Source organism: Symphalangus syndactylus, chromosome 12 (genome assembly GCF_028878055.3).
Source record: "Symphalangus syndactylus isolate Jambi chromosome 12, NHGRI_mSymSyn1-v2.1_pri, whole genome shotgun sequence".
Classification (NCBI taxonomy): domain Eukaryota; kingdom Metazoa; phylum Chordata; class Mammalia; order Primates; family Hylobatidae; genus Symphalangus; species Symphalangus syndactylus.
The window spans coordinates 72,698,532-72,722,123 of NC_072441.2; the positions used below are offsets into that span (position 1 = coordinate 72,698,532).

The following is a 23,592-nucleotide window of genomic DNA, read 5'->3' on the forward strand; positions in this document are numbered from 1 at the left end:
AATGACAGCTCTGCGTTCTACTTTAGTTACTGTGGTGTGTTGTATCTCCTCTTCCTTAGAATCCCCCAAGATGGCTAAGGCCCCACCAGAGACAAGTGACTGAAGAAACATGTCACACTAAAGAGAGTGAACTGTGAAAGAGAAAATACATTAAAGGAAGGGAAGAAGGGAAGAAGAAGGAAGGAAGGAAGGAAGGAAGGAAGGAAGGAAGGAAGGAAGGACTGAATTTATTAATCTGAGTGGGGTGGAACTTAAAGAAAAAAAGATAATATAGCCACAAAAAAGAGGGTTTTAATTTTAAATCATTAATTTTAATTTTTGAAGTGGTATGCCTCTATTTAACAAAACACACACACACACAAAATCATCAGACTGACAGAGCTATTGTCTCTGACTTCTCCACTGGCTAGGGCCATTTGCCTTGAGACATTTATGCTTGTGGCTTTGGCTGTGCTTCTCAGAATCAGGACTGTTTTTTAGGTATCTGAGCATATGCCAACAGTCTGAAACATCTGTGTAAATAGATTTGAGAAACAGTGAAAACTCCATACCAAACATAAACAGAGTGGGCTTACCTGACGTGCCCGGCTGGCAGTTGCACTGGTAGCCATTGACCAGGTCGATGCAGCGACCATCGTTCAGGCAAGGGCTGCTGTAACATTCATCAATCTGGTCACTGCAGATAGCGCCCATGTACCCGGGATTGCAGATGCAGGTGTAGGAATCAATACCATCCTGACACTGACCATGGTGGCAAGGATCGGGGTCACAGTTGTCAATGTTCTCCTCACACAACACACCAGTGAAACCTTTGGAAAGAATTTTATCAAGGATTCTCAAAGACCAAGGCAGATACTCCACACCAGAACACAAGTGTAGCTACATCCATTTACTCTACACATTCCATGTGTGGTCAATTAATACTGCAGGCCTTGAGCAGTAGAAAATGATGATCTGCATTGATTTAGAAAGCATGCCTGGAGAGAGGTGCTTAAAATAAAGACTTGCAAATCAAATTTTAGAACTGAAATACCTTTGCAACTGATCAATAATTTCATTGCAGAGATGCTTTAACTGCATCTTCATCTCTTATTAGGCTTCAGGTGTAACAGCTCAAAACATTTTTCCTGTATATATTTATCTTTGTATTTCTTTCTTCCCAAGCCCAATATACAGGTTAATGATTTCAAGTATCTTATGTCCCCAATTCTGACTTTGGAGGTAAGAGAGCTTTATTTTACTTCTCTCAACTCCTCTGAGAGCATTATGCATATATAGTAGTTTTAAATAAATACTGGTTGAATAAAATGAATGAACCTATTATGAGCATTTAAAAGAAAAAGAGACAAGTAAGAGTTCGTTTCTTCGAGGTTTAAATAGACAAACATTATATCTTTCCCTAAAAGACTCCAGGAGTCCTCTCCCCACTTTTAAACCTGAACTAAAGGTTTTTAATCTCTTTGAAACTTATCCTCTACAAGAAGAATCTGGCCAGGGGAAGACAAAATCTGGATTCTCCGACAAGGGGTAACTATTTGCAAAAAAAAAAGAAAGAAAGTGGCTCATCTGAGTTGTCCTAAACTAAGTAGGTCTAATAATTAAAATGTTAACTTTTTGTACTAATTTTCACAACTAAATTTGCTTTTCTGTGATCAGAAATAAATTATATGCATGATGCCTGTAATCTTTAAGACTCCATTCTCTAAAATTAGATAAATGTCTTGAATTATATAAATAACTTCTTTCTCAGGCAGTCAGATAAGAAAGAAGTTCGCTTCTAATAATTTCTAGCCTTTCTGTACAATATTTGCCTGTGTAAAAGGAAATGTGTAATAGGGAACATCTGACTTACTGAAATCCAATCCCAAGTACAAAATGTGATTACAAACCCAGAAATGCAGAATATTTGTGCACAGATCGTTTTTGACTCTAGTTGCAGAAGTCAGCAAAGAGGACCCAAACTTTCCCGTTAGAGCTCTCTCTCCTGTCATTTACACACTTGACTCTCAGTCCTATTTGGTGTCTTTTATGCAGAATACCCCTGCACTTGTACACATTCAGCCTTTAAATTTCTGGGCCTTCTTTCAGTCACTTGCTTCAAGAAACACAGAGCCAGGCCTCCTGCTGAGAAGCCCCAATGAAAAATAGCTTTCAATTGGATTTCTTCTCTTTCCTAAATGAGTAAATCTAGCCAGCTGGAAACTTAACTGCTGCCAAAATCTGTCCCAGAAAGACATGGATACCAAATGGAAATATCTGGGCCAGACCACTGTTGTGGTGGAGGAGGCAGGTGCTGTAGAAAAAGAGAGCAGCAAAAAATTTGCTAGAAGCAGCTCTTCCTAAACACAGAGGAGCCTGTGGGAGTGGACTGGCCCGGTAGAGCAGCTAGCAGAGGACAGGGACAATCACCCTATTTTGTTCAGATGGACCTACCGAGGAGATGAAAAGTGAGAAGAATCTTACCTGTGGCACACTGGCATTCATAGCCATTAGGGTGATCGATACACTTTGCCCCATTCAGACACGGAGTACTGGAACAGTCATCAATATCAATCTGGCAAACTGGCCCAGTAAAACCTCAAAAAGGGACAGTGGTAACATGAGTCAAAGGATTATCTTATGTCTTCCTTTACCACGAGAATGATGTCCAAGGAGGAGTGGGTTAGGTTACTGGCAGGGCTTATACCAATGGGTCAATAAGCCTATGCTTTATTATTCTCCCCAACAGGTAACTGGAATAACCAGGTGACACTCAGGGAACCAGAGGCACTTGTGGTGTTTCTCCACCATTGCTTCTTCACAGACAGACTTCACTTTTAAATGAAGGATGTAGGAAGTGAAATTTATAGGTGGAACTCTCAAACAAGTAACTGTAGCTTCAGAGGCAACAGAAACCTTCTCTCTGAAGATACAATGGGGTAAGATGCAGTCTATGGAGGACAATTTGGCATATCTTCAAAAATAGCTTGAGGAAAAAAAAGGAGAGACAGAGAATCTTGGAAAAATTGGCATGTGTTATCTGTTTCTGAACTCATGGGTGAAATGTCTAAAAATAACACTCTCACAGAGGGCCTTCAAGAATATGACCCATGGGAAAAAAATAAAATCCCGAATAGCCTACAACTAAGGCTTCTGTGAGGTATGAGCATTCTGAAATATATACACAGACGAAGAGGTCATGGGCCATTCAAGAACAGACTTGGACTTCTGGCCACAAAGGATTTGTAAGATATAGTAGCTAAAACAAATTCTCTATTTCTGTACACACACACTCCTATCACCAAGCACTTACTCTAATGATTTCCTCATGCACAGCCCACACACGTTCTCTCCCTGCTCTCTTCCCTGTGGTCAGTTGGCTTTGTGCTTTAAGAGAAAACAGGGCCAGGTGGTGGGCACTTACCAGGAGGACACAGGCACTGGAAACGATTGACTTTATCCACACACTGCCCATTGTTCACACAAGGGTTGCTCTGACATTCATTTATTTCTAATTCACAATGCACACCTTTGAAACCTAAACAAAACAGACCACCCAAGTGGCTTAAAGAGAGAGAAAGGTGTATTCCAGACGAGGAAGCACAAATTTGCAATGATAACTACACCCTTTGCGAGTACACACATTTCTGCAGACAGAAAAGGAACTCTGCCATGATGAGAAATAGTCACTCCAAGCGTCAAGCAGGACAGGGCATACTGTGAAATACCCATGTCACTGTGAAAAGCGGGAAGGGATTACATTAAAAGACATTGGCAAGACCTAGCATATAAACAAGGACTGCTCCACATTTTCTGTGATAAATCCATACTTTCTGGACTGTGGAAGGCCCAAAATGTCCCCACTCTATGTTCCTAAAGACAAGCCGAGCTGGAGCTGTTGTTGCCTTCAGGGTGCAGTTCAAGGTCAGGAGTGCCTTTCAAGGCTGGAGTGGCTGGCAGCCTTAATCAGGCAGAGCAGCCAATGTTAGCCATCATTTCAAGCTGGATTTGGCTGTATCCTCTCAAAATTAAAGACATGGTCTCTGCAGAAGAGCTCCAGAATACAACTAAACATGTACTGCACTTTAGATAAATGGAAACTTCCTATATAATTATGGATAAAATTTATTTCTATAAATGGAATGGTATCGTATTTGTAATTACATGAAGGTATCAGCAAAACTTGCTATTTAAAGGATTCTTATAGTAAATCGTTTTTGAAATTTTCTATTACATGTGGATTTTGATATAACAGGCTTGTTTAATTTGGTCTACATAGCTTGATGAATTCTAGCACTGCCTTACTCTTTGAGTAAGGAAGGTTTGCTTGTGAACCCTGACTTCCTCTAGTCCCCAGTCAGCAAAGGAAATCAAATGCTGACAGAGCTCATCAGACTGCAATAGTATACTGAACGCTCTAACAAGAGAAGTTCAGAACAGTCCCTCCTCTCTAGACCCCACACGCTGATGGGCCCATTTACCTGGCATGCACAGACATGTGAAGCCTCCAATCTTATCCAGACAGGTAGCATCATTCTGGCAGGGATCTGAATGGCACTCATTGATGTCCATCTCACAACGAGGTCCTGCATAACCCTTCAGACACTCACAGTGGAAGGCGCCATCCGTGTTCACACATTTTCCTGCATGCTCACAAGGATTGCTATTGGCTGAAAGACACAAGTACCAATTACTGGGATCAAAGCAGTTGAGTTTCCACAAATGTGAACAATAGAAGAGCATCTGATGGTTATAGCATCAGGGCCAGGCCTTTAATAATATCATTCCCAATTTTCTATTATTTTTCCTTAATTCAAAAAGAAATAAAAGCAGAGTATCCTCAACTGTTATGCACTTCTGCTACTGCAGTTTCTGCCCAAACTGTCAGTGAGGTAGGGCTTTATATTAAGAATCAAGTACATACCTTTCATACAGTTAATCCCCAGAATGGAATATATGGTTATGGTTATGCTGAAAGGTCACTTGTAGCAAGAGGAATCTGAGGTTTGGGTGTATGTAACTTGCTCCTACAGTAAAATGTGCTTCAGTTTAAACATCTGCTGAGCTCAACAGACACTTCACAGAATAGAAAAAGTTCTGGGTACTCACCCATGGCACACTCATCCACATCTTCTGTGCAGTCAGCCCCTTTGTAGCCTTGTGGGCAGGTGCAAATATATTGCCCATTTAGGGGGTTGGTGTCACACAGTGCCCCCTTGTGGCAAGGATTGCTGATGCATGCATCATCCAGATGACACAGGAGACCTGTCACAGGGTGGAGCAAAGGAGAACTAAGAGAAAATGTCTCTCACTTGGGGAAGAGCTTTCTCTTTCACCCAGGAGGGAAAACCTCATGATCAGTTCCTCAGAATCCAACATAGAGATTTATAAGCAACTTCTGCTTTGCCTGACCCTACCTTGGGGACATGCTTGGCTACCAGCAAAGCACCTAGCTGCAACCCTAGACTCTGACCCTGAGCTCTCAGCTAGACCTCTCCTCCAGGGCAGAGACATCTACAGGCCAGAAAATAAAAAGACAGAGACAGGAAAGTGCAGCTGTCTTCCAGATAGTGTGCCAGATTTAGCAAATAAAATAGAGGATGTCCAGTTGAATTTTAGATAAACAAGAAGTAATTTTTAGTATGTCTTAAATATTCCATACATCCTATATTTTATCTGGAATCCTACGTCCCCAATATTATGCTACCTGATGATCATGGGGCTACCTGAACACCATCAGCCTCTATTAGAGTAGCCTTTTAATAGCATCAACATTCCTGATTCAGGTGGCTCCAGGTCTCTAAAGATATTACTAGGCTTCCTGTTTTATATAGTTCACACGGGAACTGGATTTTCCAGTCTGCAATTAACTTAAGAAGAGGTAACTAAGGCTTCTTCCACAAAGCTGGAGCTAGGGCTTTTGGATAGGCATCTATGAAAGAACATTTCAAAACTGCTGGGCAGAAAGTTCTCCCAGCTAAATTATCTTCTCCCATCACCTTCCTCCTTACACTGCTCTCCTTCTCCTAGAACTATTAGTTGTTAAATTGACAGGCTAGAGCAATGTTAACTTTGTAGCATGTAAAAATCTTCCCTGAGGGGAATATTTTCATAGACATTGAGGGTTAGAAGGCACTTAAATGTTTCTCTCCTGCCAGCTTCTTCTGAGTAAATAGATGGTTTCTTCTTAAAATGAAGCCTGTGGATCCATTTATTAGCCATTTTATCTTAATAGCTGAGGTGCTTTTCAGTCTAAGATCTTAAGGACTTCAGCAGATGCTCCAAAGACAATAGTTACTAACTTTCCTTTTTTGGAATGAAAAACTAAAGTATGTAGAGTTGAGAAGAGAGCCTAAAGTCCTAAGGAGGAAGACTATCTTCATAGCACTTTGGCTAGCAGGTTACATTTCTGGAACAGTCCTGAGTGATATGTTCCCACAGATGGTAACTCAAAGACTACGCTGTTTGGGATGAAAGAGAAGGCAGAGTCCTGAATGCCCCCTGCCCTTTCCCCATTTCTAGATCCGTCCTTCTGCTAACCTACCTGCCTTCCCCTCTGGGCACATGCAAGAGAAGGAGGCCACACGGTCGATGCAGGTGGAGCCTGGAGTACAGGAGGCGAAGGCACAATCATCAATGTTCTCACTGCAGTCATCTCCACTCCAGCCGTTGACACACACACAGCCATAGCCTCCATTGCGGTTGGCACAGGTGCCCCCATTCTGACAGGCATTGGGCTGCAACAGGCATTCATCCACATCCTCTGTGCAGAACTGTCCTTTTAGGGGAAAATTACTTTTGATTAGGGCTCTTGAGTCTCAAAAGATTAGTACCATACCAGCCCCCCACACTCTTCATCTTCATGTGACCTGTCTGAAATTAAGGCAAGCAGAGCTCACAGAAGGCCAGGTCTTCACACAAATTTTAAGGCCAATTTGAGCCATCTAAATGATATTTATTCCAGGCAAATCATTTCAAGATGAATAGAATAGTCACTACCACTAGAAACTCTAACAACATGAGGGTTTAGCCAACCTATCAAACAGAAGGTAAAACCTGTAGGACCCTTGAGTTAACTAATCCCTGGGTCAATGAACATATAAGTAAGAAGAGCAAGGAGAGAAGAGTATAAAAATGGGTAAGAAAAAATAATGAGAAGGAACCTATATGCCAAACATTAGGGTAAATGTTCTATATCTTGACTGTATCAATGTCAATACCCTGGTTGTACTATTATGCAACAGTTCCATAAGATGATGTTACCACTGGGAGACCCTTGATAAAGGGTACAGGAAATCTTTCTATATTAATTCTTATAACTGTGCAAAACTACAAGTATCTGAAAATAAAAAGTCTAATTTTTGAAAATGTTAGGGCAAGCAACATAGGGTAGAGAGAAGATATGAAAGATGTTGAAAATCTCTGGTGAAGTATGGATTTGAAGGGCAAGGCCAAGAATAATGAGATTGGAGCAAGCTGTGCTCAGCCTGAGGCACCCATACTTAAAGGATGGGGATTTGTGGAAGAAGACAAGGAAAGTCCACCAAATGTACTACGAGATGGAAAAAGGACTGGTATGCGCTGCCTGAAAAAGACCACACTAAAGGAAGCTAAACATGAGCCCACATCTGACTAGGTTGCAGGTCACCACTATAGCAACAACGGAGACTAAGGCAAAGGCTCCTACGTCCCTTAACAAAGAACAAGATAATGTCTTCAACTTACAACCCAGGAATCTGTGATTAACAAAAGCAGTATAGGGCCAGATCATATGAGCTATAAAATAAATTGGTGATTGGTTTTCTTTGAGGTCTTTTAAAAACAGTTTAGAGAGCTATCAAAGGAACTAAAATTTAGATCATCCGAATTCTCTAAAACATGACAAGTTGTTGAAAATAAAAAAAAGTCAAGGTGTCCTTCATTCTTCCTTTGTAAATAAAACTCAACAAATAATTTTAAAAGGCACACTGATAAAGAGGCCTCCTAATAAAAAAAGAACACAGTATTTGTGCTTAGAAAATGTCAAGGCTATCTCTAGACCCAGAACACCTAGCAATTTGACTGGCTCATGTATCCGTAGAAGGCCTGTTAGCCATCATTACTCACAGATGCTAGTTGTGTCTGACTTAACCTAAGTGACTGCCTGTTCTTTATTCCTATCTAACATGTACCTCCATTACTATAGAACCAATATCACTCTGTCACACTTATTTGGTTGCACATATGTCTCCCACTACTTGGCTGCAGTTTAGAGGGGTTTTTTGTATTCCCAGCAAGAGCCAACTGCCTAGGATGGCAGGATGGGTATGTGGATGTCTCCGGAACTCTGTGCTCAGCATAACCCTTCCATGCTCTTCTCCTAACTCCAGCCATATAATTCTTGAAGGAGCAACCATGTCTTTACATGATCAAACCCTCCTGGCCATAGCTGACTGACCCAAGATGGGCATCTGATCCAAGCTACATCACTGTATCTCTCCCAAATTATTGGAATAGGACCACTTTGCCACATAGACCAAAAAGATGAGGAGGCTGGTCTGCAGAGAAAGTGATATGGGTGAATCAGAAGTGCACAGAGAGCCAGGCACAGTGGCTCACACCTGTAAACACAACATTTTGGGAGGCCAAACAGGAAGATCACTCGAGCCCACAAGTTAGAGACCAGCCTGCAGGCTCTACTTGGGAGGCTGAAGTAGGAGAATCACTTGAGCCACAATCACGCCACTGCACCCCAGTCTGGACAATAGAGCAAGACCCTGTCTCAAAAAAAGAAAAATAGAAAAGATGTGCACAAAGAAAAAAACATGGTGGCATTCAAGTTGTTGGTTCCAATTGTTACTGAAGCCAAACTACTAGTAAGCCTACTCAGTGGCATAGCCATTCTGAGAGATGCCTCTTGCAACAGGTCTTTCTAATTTGAAACGAGGCTGTGTCAACTGCATCCCAAAGTATTAATACAGAGTGAGTGAGGGATGAGGGAGTGAATGGGGGAGGTAATGAGGGTAATGAGGGAAGTGAGGGAGGAAGGAAGGGAGAAGATAAATAAGAAAGTGAGAACACTGAGGTAGTGAGTGAGGGAGTGACTGGAAGGAGTGAGTGAGCGAGGGAGGGAGTGCGTGAGAGAGTAAAAGATAGAGGGAGGTGAGAAAGGGAGGGAGGGAAGTAAGAAAGGAAGGGAGGGAGGGAGTCAGCGAGTGAGTGAAAGAATCAGAGAGTGAAGGAGGGAGGGAGTGAGCTCACTGGCAACAATCTCCCTCAGGGCAGATGATGTCATTTATTACAGAAACTTTGCTGTCTTATAGTGCTAGCAGAAATGGTACCTCAAAGTAATGACAGCTGTGTTATTAGGATGCAGGTGGGATTGAGAAATGAAAACATGACCAAGAAGTAGGTGAAGAGCTACTGCAACATGAAAATTACTGAGTCTCATCTATTATACTTACGCTAACTCAAATATCCACACTGCCCGCCAACCAAACTGACTTGCTGAATATGAACAATTTAGACGTCATTTTTCTTTATTGAAGCTTTGTTATAATTTTGGGTACTATAAGACACAATGTGTTTAAAGCTATTTTGTATACATTTCTTATGCACTGTAATAAAGAGACACTGAAATAATGTAGCAAGACAAACTACGTAAATAAAGGAAAGGAAATGCAGCACTCTTGGGAGAGGAAACCAGTAGCCATTGACTGCCTACTGAGAAGCAAGCACTGTGCTTGGGCTCTCATAAAAATTGTCTCATTTATATCTGAGCAAACAGTCTCAAAGAGGTAAAATAATTTGCCTTTGTAAGACAGTGAGTGAAGGACAGTTGAGATTTGAACTGGAGCCGCCTCACTCTAAAATTCTTAACAAAGACCTAAGGAGAGAACCTGACCATATCAAGCCATCTCTGCATGTCTCAGGCTTCCCAAGGGCACACAGGCATGGAGAAGTGGATGGGATGGAGGAGGTGAGGACTCAAATCACGACTCAAACAATTGGTTACTGGAAACACTTGTGACTGCAAACTCCTGTCTAAAAGGGAAATGTATTTTTAGGTACAGTCCACTGGTTTTTGAATGAGACTGAATTTTGAAGATTAGCTGCCTTCACTGAACACCTTTGGACCATGCATCTGTTCGATAGTGCTTGTTAGGGACAGGAAATTTAGAGATCCAAGAAGCTAGTGGCTTATTAGTAATTAGCTACTGGATGGATCACACTTCTCTAAGGTTCAGGCACATTTCTACAAATTCACATTTCCTCCTAGTCCCATTTCTGCCAGATTATTTTCTCCCTATTAAAATTCTATCAACCGGTTCTAAAATTCAGAATAGGAAAAACAGTAACCAGGGTGGCCATAAAACTTACTTATTCTAAAATTCCCAGTGGAACATCTGCTACGATATAACAACTTCCTTCACGTCACCACCCTCCTGGCACAGGAGAAAACCAATGCAGAAGACTAAAAATAAAAAACTTCAGGTTCAGGAAGGTAAAAAAAAAGGAAATAAAATCTTCCAAAGTTCACATGGTTGGTGAGTGAGAGTGCTGCATTGAAACCCGGATTGGTCTGACTGCAAATCTGATGCTCTTTGACTGCAGCAGAGTTGAGTATTGAGCCCTGGATGTGATCAACACAATCTACAGATGAGGTCCCTGATCCCAGGGTCTTACAGCACCCTGAGAAGGCATAGGTGCATAAGACAGTTAAGGAAGACTTGTATTAGAGAGGAATAAAGGCAGAAGGTCACTAGATATTTGAGTGGGAAAAGTTCTTGGCGATCACCTAGAGGTCTTATGTGTATGCTCTACGGTCATTGAGCTTATCCCACCGGTACGAGAAAGCACCAGCCTGGGCTGGTGGTTGAAGATTTACAGAGGAATACAGGATTAAGTCTTAAACATATTAAAATAACTGGAGTGTATTCTTTGGCTGGGGTTTTAAAAGAAGAAAAAGTGGGAGGTCATTGAGGCTTTGATTTCGAGTGTGAATTCGGAACTTGATAAAACAAGTAAAGGAAGATGAGGAAAGACATGATCAATACTGTGTTTGAAGGTAAGTTGGCCAATAGAACATAGAAGGGATTAAAAGCAAATGACTTTATGTTAGTAGGGAAAGCAGGAGAGAGCACTAAGTTATAGGCTACCTAGCAAATAAAAGCCTTTGGTGAAACAGAAGAGCAGTATTGTTTCCATGTCCTACCAAGCTACTAAATCTTCAATACAAACAAGTGTCAGCATGTATCATCACCTGTGTCAACACACAAACTTTGCTGGCGAACTCCCAAAATGTTGCACAAAGCTCAGTTAGACAAGTTTTCAAGAGCAATAATTATCCCTCTCAGTAATTTCCACCTGCCAGATATTGCAGGCTACTGTCATTTTTTTAACATTAGGACTGAGGCAGTGGACTAGTTAGGCTCTTATTTCCTATGAGCAAAAGAGAAAGAAAATAACTTGTTTTTAAAAACTACTCCCTCTAATGCCACAATGACTCTGGAATAATCTGAAATGAAATGTCAAACTAGCATATCCTTGGCTGATACCTTAAACACTGAGTGCCACCTGTAACTACTGACAATTTTCTGGTTGATCACTTTTGCCTCGTAAATATACTCAAATCTACACCTCTGTTTTGTACAGTTTATGCTAACCACAATAACTTTTGTTGATTCCTCAAACATTAAGTTCTCTCCTGCCTCAGTGCTGCTGCATAAGCTGCTCTGTCCACCTGAAACATTTTTTCCCTGCTTATTCACATGGCGAGGTACCTGTCTTATCAATAGGGTAGATCTCCAAATGCACATCTCCTCATGATTCTCCACCATTGCATCATTCCATTCAATCCACCCTGGAATGTATCACGAGCTGTGATTTTACGTTTATTTACTCTTTACAGTCTCTTCCCCATTTCGCTATAAGCTCCAGGAGGGCAGGGACTGTGTCTGCCATTCAACTTGATATCTATGCCAGCCACTGTACTAGACACTTGGTGTCAGTGGTGGAACTGACCTTGGACAGCATCTAATCTAACATGCTCATTTTCCAGGTCAGGACACTAGGACCTGAGAGGTATAGCAACTTGCCCAACTTTGCATAGTTAGTTGGCAAAAGAATTAGAAGTGAAAATAGTTCAGTGCTGATAAAGACTTTGGGGTGTGAGATGGCTGCAGATCAAGTTAGTTTTCAAAATAAAGAAGGCCAATTTGAGCTGACTGTTGAGGGATGTAGGGAAAGAGGAAGAAACTCAGAGTGCTACAAGTGAAGATGACATGGCATTACCAACCCACCATTAGCAAAGGAAGTATCCTATTTTGGTTTTGCAGTAGGGTCACCTCCATGCTGATCTTTTCTTGTTGCTCCATCCTCTGGCTTCAGGCTGAACAAGTAAGATTACGGGCATAGTTGGCCAGGTGCGGTGGCTCACGCCTGTAATTCCAGCACTTTGGGAGGCTGAGGCAGTTGGAGCACGAGGTCAAGAGATTGAGACCATCCTGGCCAACATGGTGAAACCCCGTCTTTCCTAAAAATACAAAAATTAGCTGGGCATGATGGTGCATGCCTGTAGTCCCAGCTACTTGGGAGGCTGAGGCAGGAGAATCACTTGAACCCGGGACGCGGAAGTTGCAGTGATCTGAGATCGTGCCACTGCACTCCAGCCTGGCGACAGAGCGAGACTCCATCTCAAAAATAAATAAATAAATAAAATAAAAATAAATAAAAAAAAATTATGGGCACAGCCTGTGGCAGTAAATATAACAGGGTGAACCTAAGAGGTCTGTGCTGAAATAGAAATCATGGCCTGGGCCTCATTAGCACCACGCTCCAGCCAAGTGAGCCAAGGACCACAAAACAGTCAGCACTTATGAGCTGTAACACGCGGGGACACAAACAGCTCATTACGGCTCTCTCAAGGCAAGGGCCCCACCCACAAACCACTAATTTGATTTGGAGCTACAAGTGATGGGTAAAAAATAGAAGGGGACAACAAGAGAAAGAAAGAAAAGAAGAGAAAGGAATTGAAAAAAGTAAGGTGCTGAGCCTCGACTCTCACCCTTTCCAGTCATCTCTCAACTGTGAAGTCTGTGGGAAAAAGTTTGATCACATCACTGGTCCACTTAAGGGTCAACTCTCATTGCAAAACAATCTCCACAAGAGAACAAATAAAAAATGAGCTTGGATGGCCCTTGCCCTGACCCTGCTACCTTCTCCTCTATGGCTGAGTCAAGAGAGCTCCGTCTCCTATATACCTTTCCAACCAGCAGTCACCCAAGCCCCTGAGTTCTGGAGATTGATCTCTTTCTGTGTCAGAGCAGATCATTCTTGGGACTTCTATCCTACAAAACCTCAGCTCCATACACAGGAGACTTTCTATCACGCTGCTGAAGTTGGAGCTGAAGAACAAACAACAAGCTTGAGTGTCCCATCACCTGCTGGGAATAAACTTGGGTGAAACATTCTGTATAAACACTGCTGTCTATAGGGCCTGCCTACTTAGAGGATGGTCTGGGAGTATAGATGTGGCTAAGGGGACAATGTAGTTGTAGAAAGGATATTCATACAGAATAAATGCAAGAAATTCCTCCACTAATTCTAGACACCATCATCTTTTTCAGGACTTCTCAAAGGCCTAGTTTCCCTGCATCATGACCAATGTATTTTCTAAAGAGCTGCCAGGATGATCTTAACATGTAAAGTGGACTGTGCCACTTGCTTGTTCAAATCCTTTGATGAATTATTTTGCATTTAGGATAAAATTCTAACACCTACCAGTGTTTTCTGCCTATCTCTTTAGGCTCTAACCATGAAATACCACTAGCTCCAGCCACCCTGGGCTTTTTTTCATTTCTCAAAATGATCACATTCTTTCCCTTCTCAGTGGCTAGCACATGTTATTCCTTGTGCCTGGGATAGCCTTATCCTCACTCTCCCCAACTCCTACTCATTGTCTATATTGAAAATGTTACCTTCTCAAAGAGACCTTACTTGCCTGTCACTAAACACAATTAGTTCTGCCTGTTAATATGCTCTCCAGATACATTCTATGTTTCCTGCAAGGCATTTTGTACAGTTCAAAATTTTACGGAGAATTATATTGTCTATGCCTGTGTTTCTCACTAGACTGTCAGTGCCATGAAGAAATGGGGGGTAGCTATTTACCTCAGCACTGAATCCCCAGCATGCAACACAATCCCAAGCTTAAATATTCATTAAATGAATGTTTATCTGCTTAAGGTTCTCTCATTTAAGTTATCCTAATCCCAAAATAATAATTATCTTTCAACTCACCCTTCTCATAGCAACAGTATCTCTATTCTGTTTCTACCCAAAGTGTCCGTCACCCTTGTCTACACCACCAGTCCACACACAAACCCCTCATCCCAGTCCCCTTCCTGTGTCACTAAACTCCATCTCATTTGTACCACACACAGATTCACCTTGCCTTTGCCCACTAACCCTTCAACTACGCCTCAAGGGCAACTCTACATTAAGGTGTACAACTTCCTTCTTTGAGAGAAATCTGAGTTTTCCCTAAAGACACCAGCCCAGTCAGCCCTCTGTGGTAGAGCTCCTGCAGTCCTCCTCTTTTAAACACTGCCACCGACAGGAAACTAGGGGAGAAAGAGCGGGTTTTCTCTTTATTCCCCAACATCACTACTAACCTCAGCAGTAAAAGCATATGTACTGAGTTATTTCTAGGTTCCAGATAAGATGATAGTGCTTTACATTGATTGTCAACTATAGTCTTCATATATAATTAGTCTAGTTTTACAGATTTAGTACAAACTTGGTACACGCTGAAGAAAAATACTAAAGTAACTTAGAAAGGTAAGAAGAGCTGTGAATTTGGAGATGAGGTTGGGCTGGGAACAACTGCAAAATTTAATGCTGTAATTCATTCATTCGTTTATCTAAAATATATATATGTACACACACACACATGCCCACAAACACAATGTGCCAGGCTCCAACTATACACAATGGGATTATAATGGTGAACAAAACAGCCATGGCTTCTGCCTGCAGGACTTACAAATAGCAGATTTATAACCAAACAAACAATGATGACACAGAAGATAGGTGCTTTCATAGATATTGATTGCCTTGGGAGTACAGAGTAGGGAGAATAAAGAGGAACTAGAGAATGAAACTTTTAAGAGAAGTCCTGGGAGGAGCGTGCCAGGTTGTGAAAGAAGGGAGAAGTGTGTGAGGGGGTGTGTAGAAAAAGGGTGGAGTGCGGAGTATTTCAGGCAGAAAGCATAGGCTTGAGTTGAAGAGACAGCATGGCTCATTTAAGGCAATGAAAAAAAAATTCTTGTGGTTGAATTATAAGAAATGCATTAGGGGAGTGCAGAGAGGTATGGTTGGAGAGGGAGTTACATGCACAGCCTTGGGACTAAATCCAAAGACAAGGAGGACCAATTGAAGTGTTTCCAGCAAAGAAATGACTCGATCCAATGCGTGTTTCAGAAAGTCCACTCTGCTGCAGCAAGGAGAATGGACTGAACTTCACCTCACCCCTCCAGGTCAACAAAAACTTCAAGCACTGCAGAGGCCAGGCTCCTGTGGCCACTATAGTAACGAGAAATACTGCAGAGCATCTGGGGCAGATTCCAGAGGCAGCAGCACCGAAAAGCATCCAGGCTCAGCCACTGTGTGGATTGCCATGGAGGCTGGGCCAGTACTGGGCATTCAGAAAGCTGACCCCCGCCACAGAGAAGAAAGTCATGCCAAGCTTTGGTCTCCTGCTAGGAGGCCCCACTCTCTGGCTCTCCCCACCTTAGGCTGCTGGGTTGTTGAGCCAGTTTACATAAAAGCCCCTCGCTGCACCAGGAGGAAAAACTAGCTGCAGCCAGGTTGAGAGTGAGGGGATCCAAGGAGCATCCACCTCCCCGTCTATGGGCAGGCAGTTACTCTGCTCAGAATGAGTAAAATGGAAAAAAACAACATGGCACCTATTAAAAGATTCTACAACATAAAACATGGAGAATGTAATGCTTAAGATGTTGATGAAAAGCACACTGGGAAAATTATTCACTTCCAGGAGCTAATACGTTCTAGAAAGAACTGGTTCTGTAGGCTCAAGACATTTAGACATATTTATGTTCTACAAAGAAATAAAAAATAATATAGGACATTAGTCTCTGATCAAAGGGGCTGAGAGGCAGGCAGAAGAAGCTATAAAGGACTGACCTGACAATGAAGAAATATAAGTCAGTGTTATAAAGAAGAACCTTAAGAGAGCTCTCACAGAACACACAACAAAAAATGAACAGATTAAAAATCAAGAGAGATTTTAGCTTTGCAGAAGAAAGAATGAAGACCTAATTGCAAAGATAATAGGTTTTCCTGACAACTCTACAACAAATGAAAAAGAGGTCAGGGAGCCCAGTGTTACTTATGAAAAAGAAGAAACACTCAACTGGCATTGCATTTCCCTAGAATAGTAACCAGAAGACACAAAGGAACAATGTCTAAGAACTTGATGAGATTAATTCGTGACCCAAGAATTTGATATCTAGTCAAGATACAACTTGTGTATGAAGGCAACCAAATCAAAAGACATTTTTTGAATAACCAAATGGGTCCAACATGTAACTCCTCTGAAATAAAATTATTCAAAGATACTTATTTAGCTAAAATGTTAATGAAAATAAGGAACTCAGAAATGAAAATGTTGTGACATAATTGCACTAGTGGTTAACACAAAACAAGTAGCACATACAACTAAGTTGAAAATATTATAAATTGGGTTACAAAACTGTAAATATCAAGAATAATTTTAAAGAATATGCATGTTTATAAATTTGATAACAATAATATAAATATTGAAACCCATATTATTTATACAAAATCTAGGGAGTGAATGAAAGATATGAGAAGTAAAAGTATGCTAATTCCTTATCTTCAAGAGAAAGAAATCAATAAACACATTCTAATTTCTGACATTAAAAGTAGATAGATGAATTCAAGTCCTTTAAAAATTAAAAAAAAGACATACTATAATATAAATTATCACACCATGGTCTGTTGTTCTTGTGGACCAATTTCCTCTTCCTAGAATGACAAGCACGTGGCTTAGGTTCTCGCTCTTTCCTCTCCTGTCTCGCATGAAATCAACATCTGGGTTGAGGGCCAGTAAGGTCATCTGAGTCAAGAGTTCTTACTTTTCTCAGCCTTACAGACCTCCGCATCCACTCCATACCACAAGCACACTCACATTCTACACCCCTGTTACAAGACACTCATTGTTCTAGTCCAAGATCTCAAACTTGGTACTTCCACTCTCTGACTATAACTTCCCCATCTTCTTCCTTTCCCATTCCCGGCAGACATCTTACATAATGTATTCCCCACTAAAACCTATAAGAGTAAACCCCTCCCAATAATCCACTTCATTAGCCAACGCCCTTTGAGCTGCCTTAGCTCTTAGTGTAGCCAAGCTCTATGGTCAATGAGATGAATAAAGTTTCTATCTCCTATAACCCTGCGTTGTGTCTCTCTCGCTCTTCCTTTTTAGTTGTGCAAAATCTTACATAGTGATCTAAACCCATTTTGCCCCTTCCTCCTCCCCAAAGCCTACTTGTTTCTTTAACTTCCACAATCTGGCTTCTTAGTCTTGTTTGAATTAAAACTGTATTTCAGAAAATTTCTAATAACTCGAATATTCTAATGAATATTTTGCAGTTATCATTTATATTTGAGTCTCCTGGTTGTCACTTATTAATAACCATGGTTTGTTAAAATCAGCCCTGGGAATGTCAAAATAAGTAAGAGCAGTTTCCTGCCTTCCAGAGGCTGATAGTCTCTTAGGCAAGCTAAGCGCATAACCCAGTAAGAGTAGTAAAATATTACAGGAGCTGCCACCGAGGCGTGTAGAGTTGAGTTCAGGGCAAGCTTCTAAGGCTGTACCCTTTAACTTGAGGATGCTATCATGGCCGAGCTCTCTTCCCACCTCTCAAACCTCCCCTTTTCTCACTTTCCTTCTTTGGATCCCCTTCCTCATCCATTTTCTGAAGTGTGAATGTTTCTCACACTTCATTTCCAAATCCTCTGTTCTTATCACTCCATCCAATTTCCCTCACAGACTTGACACATTCCATGGTAACCAAAAAGAGACTCAAAATCTGAGTCTCTCGTCCCTGCCTGTATTCTGAGCTCCCAGGTCTTACTGCTGCATGTTTTTCACTTGGAAAACTCATCTCCAACTTACCATCATTTCTACCCTATTTCTCCTTCTGTGTCAACAGTTCTCATCCATTACTCAGACTCAAAACAGAAGTTCACTCTTCTTGATCACCTTCCTTACCCCACCAAATACTTAGATGCTTCCCAATTCCTACCATTGTTTCTTTCAAATTCACATTCACACACACTTTCTACTTCCTAGTGTGGTTATGTGTGGACTTTCTTATATCTTCCTAGTCAATTTTACCACTCTTAAAATAGGAATTTTTTTCTTTGTGTCTCTTACAGTATCTAGCATAATATATTCCATGTAGTAGTTGTTCAATAAATATCTGTAAGTAGGTCCAATAGATAAATTATTGAACCTACTAACAACCAATCCATGGGGGCTTAGAGAGCCATGAAGTTAAACTGGATCGTGCCTGTAACATAGCCAAGGCTACTCCCTGAGTCATGGACTGCAGGGCAGGAAAGATCCTGCAGTCTCACCTTCTACATGTGGGGCTAGACTATCCATTCGTCCCTGTTTCCACCAGCAGCGCCACTAATCAACTCTGGGACATCTGGGGCAAGGGTGCTTCAGGTTAGCACTGTGGCAGTCTGCCCAACTGATAGGAAACCGAATTTGGGGTTAGGAGGTAGAATTCAGAGAACAGGCTTATTATAGAGTCCTCACAATCAGGCTTACAGCAGAAAAATTGAAATGTGAGACATATTTTCCCATTCCTCCATGTAGAATATAAATCAGAGCAGCTTTGCAGTACCATATATAATTAAGTAGTTTTCTCTCTCAATCAAAAAACCTCCATCCCTATAGTCCTAAAAAAAAAAAGTAGAAAAATGGTTGTGAGAAAAGCCTCACTCTAGAGAATAATTCATCACCAGCTAGAGGCTGGACTGAGACAGGAATATCTAGCTCAAAATAAAAGCACCATCATGAAAATCTCCATTCCCAGACACAAGGAGCTCATGCACCACCTCTGGCAAATGTACTTGCCAACTCACACCAAACATTTTTACTGAATTGGGAGCACCGCAGCAATGGAAACCTCCCCCAGCTCTTGAGGCTCATCATGCTGTAAAGGAGAGCTGAGAGAAAGTGTGGTCAGTTTTCTTTGACTCATATCCACCTAACTTCCATTGTTCACTTCTGCTTCATGTCCCAGAGCACTATTCCAAGCCCACGCTGAAATTACATTTCTGGATTAATAACAAGCACAAGAAAATAAATCACATCTGCCCCAGAAGTGAGCCCAAAGTCAAAGGCAGCCACAGAGAGGAATTTGTGAGTTGAGCTTAGGGTCAACTTTAATTCTGAAGGAAATGAACCTTTAAAAAGAAAATTCAAATAACAGTCTATGTAGACAAAACATTAATCTACACTGCTCTGATAAATTTTGGGCCCTTTAAAACCTTTTTTTCCTTAAATGGATATCTGCCAGAGCAGAACTTCTCTGATAAGATGGCCTGAGGCCAAATACAGTATAATAAAGACATTTGTGCTCTATCTTCATCCAACCATCAGATCTACTTCTATTTCCTAAAGGAACATCCAGTTTTCAGGCTTATCCCTATAAGACAATTCCTATAAAGAAGTAAATCATCTCCCCACACCCACTCTGTAAGACCAATTTCTTTTTTCCATCTGAGCTTAAGCTAGTCCACAAGAGTGGTAGTTTTTGAAGGCACAAACAAACACTAATTAGACAGCCACAGTAGGTAAAAACGCCTGCAGTGGGGTATAACACAGTTCTGCCCACAGGCCATGGGGAAACCATCTATTCCTCTACTTCAGAGCTGGAACAGATGCTTCTACAAAGCAGCAGCAATGGTAATACCTACAGACCATCTTTGCATCTGAAGTAATGCTGTCCAACTGAAATATAATGAGAGTCACAGATATAATTTCAAATTTTCCAGTGGCTACTAAAATATTTAATAGTAAAAAGGTATAGGGGAAATTAATTTTAATATTATATTTAATTCAATGTACCAAAATGTATTATTTCAGCATCTAATCAACATTTAAACATTATTAAAAAGATATCTTTTTTTCCATACGAATCTTTTTTATTTTTTTTTGAGACAAGTTCTTGGTCTCTCTCTCTCCCCCAGGGTGGAATGTGCAGTGGAGTAATTAGCCTCCCAAGTGACCAGGACTACAGGTGCACGCCACCACACCCAGGTAATTTTGTATTTTTTGTAGAGACAGGGTTTTGCCATGTTACACAGGCTGTTCTCAAACTCCTGGGCCCAAGAGATCCATCCATCTCAGCTTCCCAAAGTGCTGGGATTAGAGGCATGAGCCACTGTGCCCGGCCATACTAAGTCTTCAAAATCAGTTATTTGACAGTTACAACACATCTCAATTCACATTAGCCATATTTCAGATGCTCAATAGCAAGATGAAACTAGGGGCCACCATATAGAATAGGATGAATTTAGAATGTTTAGCATAATAGCTGTTTGCAGAACAAATGAAAAAATAAACTTTTTATTGCATTTTTGATCGTTTCAATATCCCAAGAAAGAGATAACAGTAAATAAAGGCTGCTGAGAAAAGGAGGCTGACAAATTTACCCTAAATCAAACCATGAATAGAGCTGGAATTTATGCTCGTCTTGAAGTGTAGAACTTGCTACAAAAGACCAAGCCTTTTATGTATATGTACTTAGAAAACAAAGCCATAACTATCAGGTTCTTCTCATTAAAAGCATGGCAAATTTCCAAATCTCCATTTATTTAAAATTAATGCCTATCTATTTTCAGCCATATAGTCTTACCCATTCTTTTTCAAATAGCTGGCAACTTCATTTCCTTCATTTCCTCACCTCACTACTCCAACCCCTCCTTTTTCATTTTGTCAAAAGCCAGACCAAATAGTTAATGCTTCAAGTCTACAGCTGGAAATTGTAAAAGGAATTCTGAACAAAGTTATAATAGGCTCTTAGGTATAGTGAAAAAGCATCAGACTGAATCTAAAGCATACACATAATGTTAACTTCTAACCTCAAAATAACCAGCTAGGTTCTTAAAAAGGGAAAACACAAGGAGTAAATCACCAAATCTCAGGATAATGAAATTTTCAGTCTATTAAGAAAACCCAAAGTTCTTAAAATAAACAAGATAATTTATAAAATCAATTTTATATAGAAAAAAGACCACAGAGTTGAGCACAGATTTGGAGTTCAACAAGCCTAGATTCAAACCCTAACCCAACCACTACGGGTCTTGGGCAAATTATTTAACCCTTTTGAATACGCATCATCATCTGAAAAAAGGATATTTAAACTCTATCTCTAATACAGTTATTGCAAAGATTACACAAGATAAAACATTGTAATTAGCACAGTATTTGGATGCTAATAAACATTAGTTAACTCCTACTAGATCCCTGCTCCATTCATTTCTTTAATTTGTGTAATACAGAAAAGGATAATCTGAATTTATACATCTAATATCAGTAGAAATAGAAGCCCTATGACACAAAATTTTCCTTCTGTTTTTCTCTTTACAATAGGGTAGGGGCTGGGATGGTAAATAGCTCAGCTACATGCTACTGAGAACAAAGGTCTGTAAGGAGTGCTAGTAACTGCTGTCATCAATAGTCCATCCGCCCCCATAACTCGGTACATCCTTCACATCAAGCATATAATATTATCAATACAAACGTGGTAAGTGCTATCACACAGGAATACATGGGGTACTAAGGGAGTCCAGAGTAGAACATTTAGCTTAACCTGGAGCGAGATCAGGGAAGCCTTCCTGAAGCAGGTAACCACTTGATATGAGTCAGGCATGCCAAAAATGATGAGAAAAATGGGGGAGGAGTGGAGAAGGAAACGCTAGAGAAAAGGAATGGTGTCAATGAAGACACAGGATGTGAAGTACTATGCAGTATGTACAGGAAAATTGGGAGCAGAGAACTGCTAGAGTATGCTGCTAGATGCATGAGAAGGAGACTGGGGAAGCAGACAGGGCTGAGGCCATGAAAGGCTTCATATAACAGAAGAAGGATCTTAGACTTTCTCCTGTTGATGATGGGCAGGGCAAAAACAAGGCTTCTCATTGGGAATCAAAGAATTGGCATGAGTGAAGAAGAAAACCTGTGATGAATAACAAAAACAACTGAAGGTCACTCTAAATGACAGACAGCAAATCAAAAGAAATAAAATTGCCACATTAAACTTATCCATGATCTCCACCACCCTTTTTGGAAAATACAAAAACAGAAACATCTTATAAAGACTTCTATCGAAAAGAGGCATTTATTAAATGTCCTGGGATAAGAAATTTGAATAAAAAATCATTTCACTGGGAAAGTTTTCCCCAAGAGCAGGTCTTCCTAATTAATATCAAAGCAAGAAACCAAGTGTGGTATCAAACAAAAACCAGCAACAATATTACAATGCTGTTTAATCTTCACTGGCATCAGAAGCCTCAGTACTACACAGTTACTCTCTCACAGAGCAAGGGAGAGATCAGAATGTGGTCAAGTTCTTAACAAGTATCTCATCCTGTCCAATACTGTAAGGATCGTTAAAAAGCAAAAAAAAACATAAATTTTTCCAGTTACTATATGTCATGTAATTAACTTTACAGTAATTTTTTAAGTTGAAAAAATAGCCTCTGAAAAGTCTACCATAGAAAAATGGCAAAAACTAGAAGAGAGAATGTGACAAAAAGTACAGAGGGTTAGAAGTGAAGTTCTAGGATGAAGACACCATGAAGAAATTCTAGGGAAGTCCCAATTCTAGGACAACCTGGTGGGAAAGTATTAAAAGGGACAGTTTGGGAATTAAAAGCAGAAATGTTTGGCCTCCCCAAGAAGTCCTGTGATTGAGTTTTTAAATGCTTTTCATCTTTTTCTATTCATAGTCTATAGCTCTGAAGAGTACTCTAAATAATTAGATGCTACAGATAAGGAAAAGTAATTCAGAGACACTAAAGAATACCAGGTAGTAATGGCGGCACTTCGACATTAAGATTCTTTGTAGAAGATAGCCCACTACTGGTACTGTAATTTTTTCTTATACTAACTTCCTGTTGGGTTTCCACATTAAATTAATTTCTCTCAAAAAGGCCCAGCTCTTAGTCCCTTAATCAGTTCTTAATTGTCTCTACTTTCAGTAGATAAACAGACATAAAGAGAAATTAGAACCAAATGTCTGCATAAATCACTCAACCTGCCTAAGACTACGTGAGAAACTTCCAAGAGGCTGTAAAATTAAGCAAGACTACCCTTCTAATGTTAGAGGCAGAAAAAACTATTTTTGTTCGTGTGCAAAAAGGGATAGAAGAAAAAAACAAATGTAGGATGCATATCATAAAAATAATGTCATTAAGAGTACCTGCCCAACACTTTGCCTAGTTATAGAACATGACATTAAGATGGGACAGAGCTCTGTCCATGAACAAATAAGCTCTGAACTC

General features: G+C 40.6%; 1 protein-coding gene across 1 annotated transcript in view; it reads right to left on the reverse strand.

Annotated features, from left to right (window-relative positions):
- Nucleotides 1-23,592, reverse strand: part of NOTCH2 (notch receptor 2) — a 167,552-nt gene that overhangs the window by 61,788 nt on the left and 82,172 nt on the right. The window contains exons 6-11 of the mRNA XM_063625888.1: nucleotides 6,524-6,757; nucleotides 5,089-5,244; nucleotides 4,461-4,649; nucleotides 3,404-3,517; nucleotides 2,464-2,577; nucleotides 576-809 (exon numbers count right to left, since the gene is read on the reverse strand). Of these exons, the coding sequence (XP_063481958.1) occupies nucleotides 576-809; nucleotides 2,464-2,577; nucleotides 3,404-3,517; nucleotides 4,461-4,649; nucleotides 5,089-5,244; nucleotides 6,524-6,757 (1,041 nt within the window). The remainder of the gene's footprint in view (nucleotides 1-575; nucleotides 810-2,463; nucleotides 2,578-3,403; nucleotides 3,518-4,460; nucleotides 4,650-5,088; nucleotides 5,245-6,523; nucleotides 6,758-23,592) is intronic.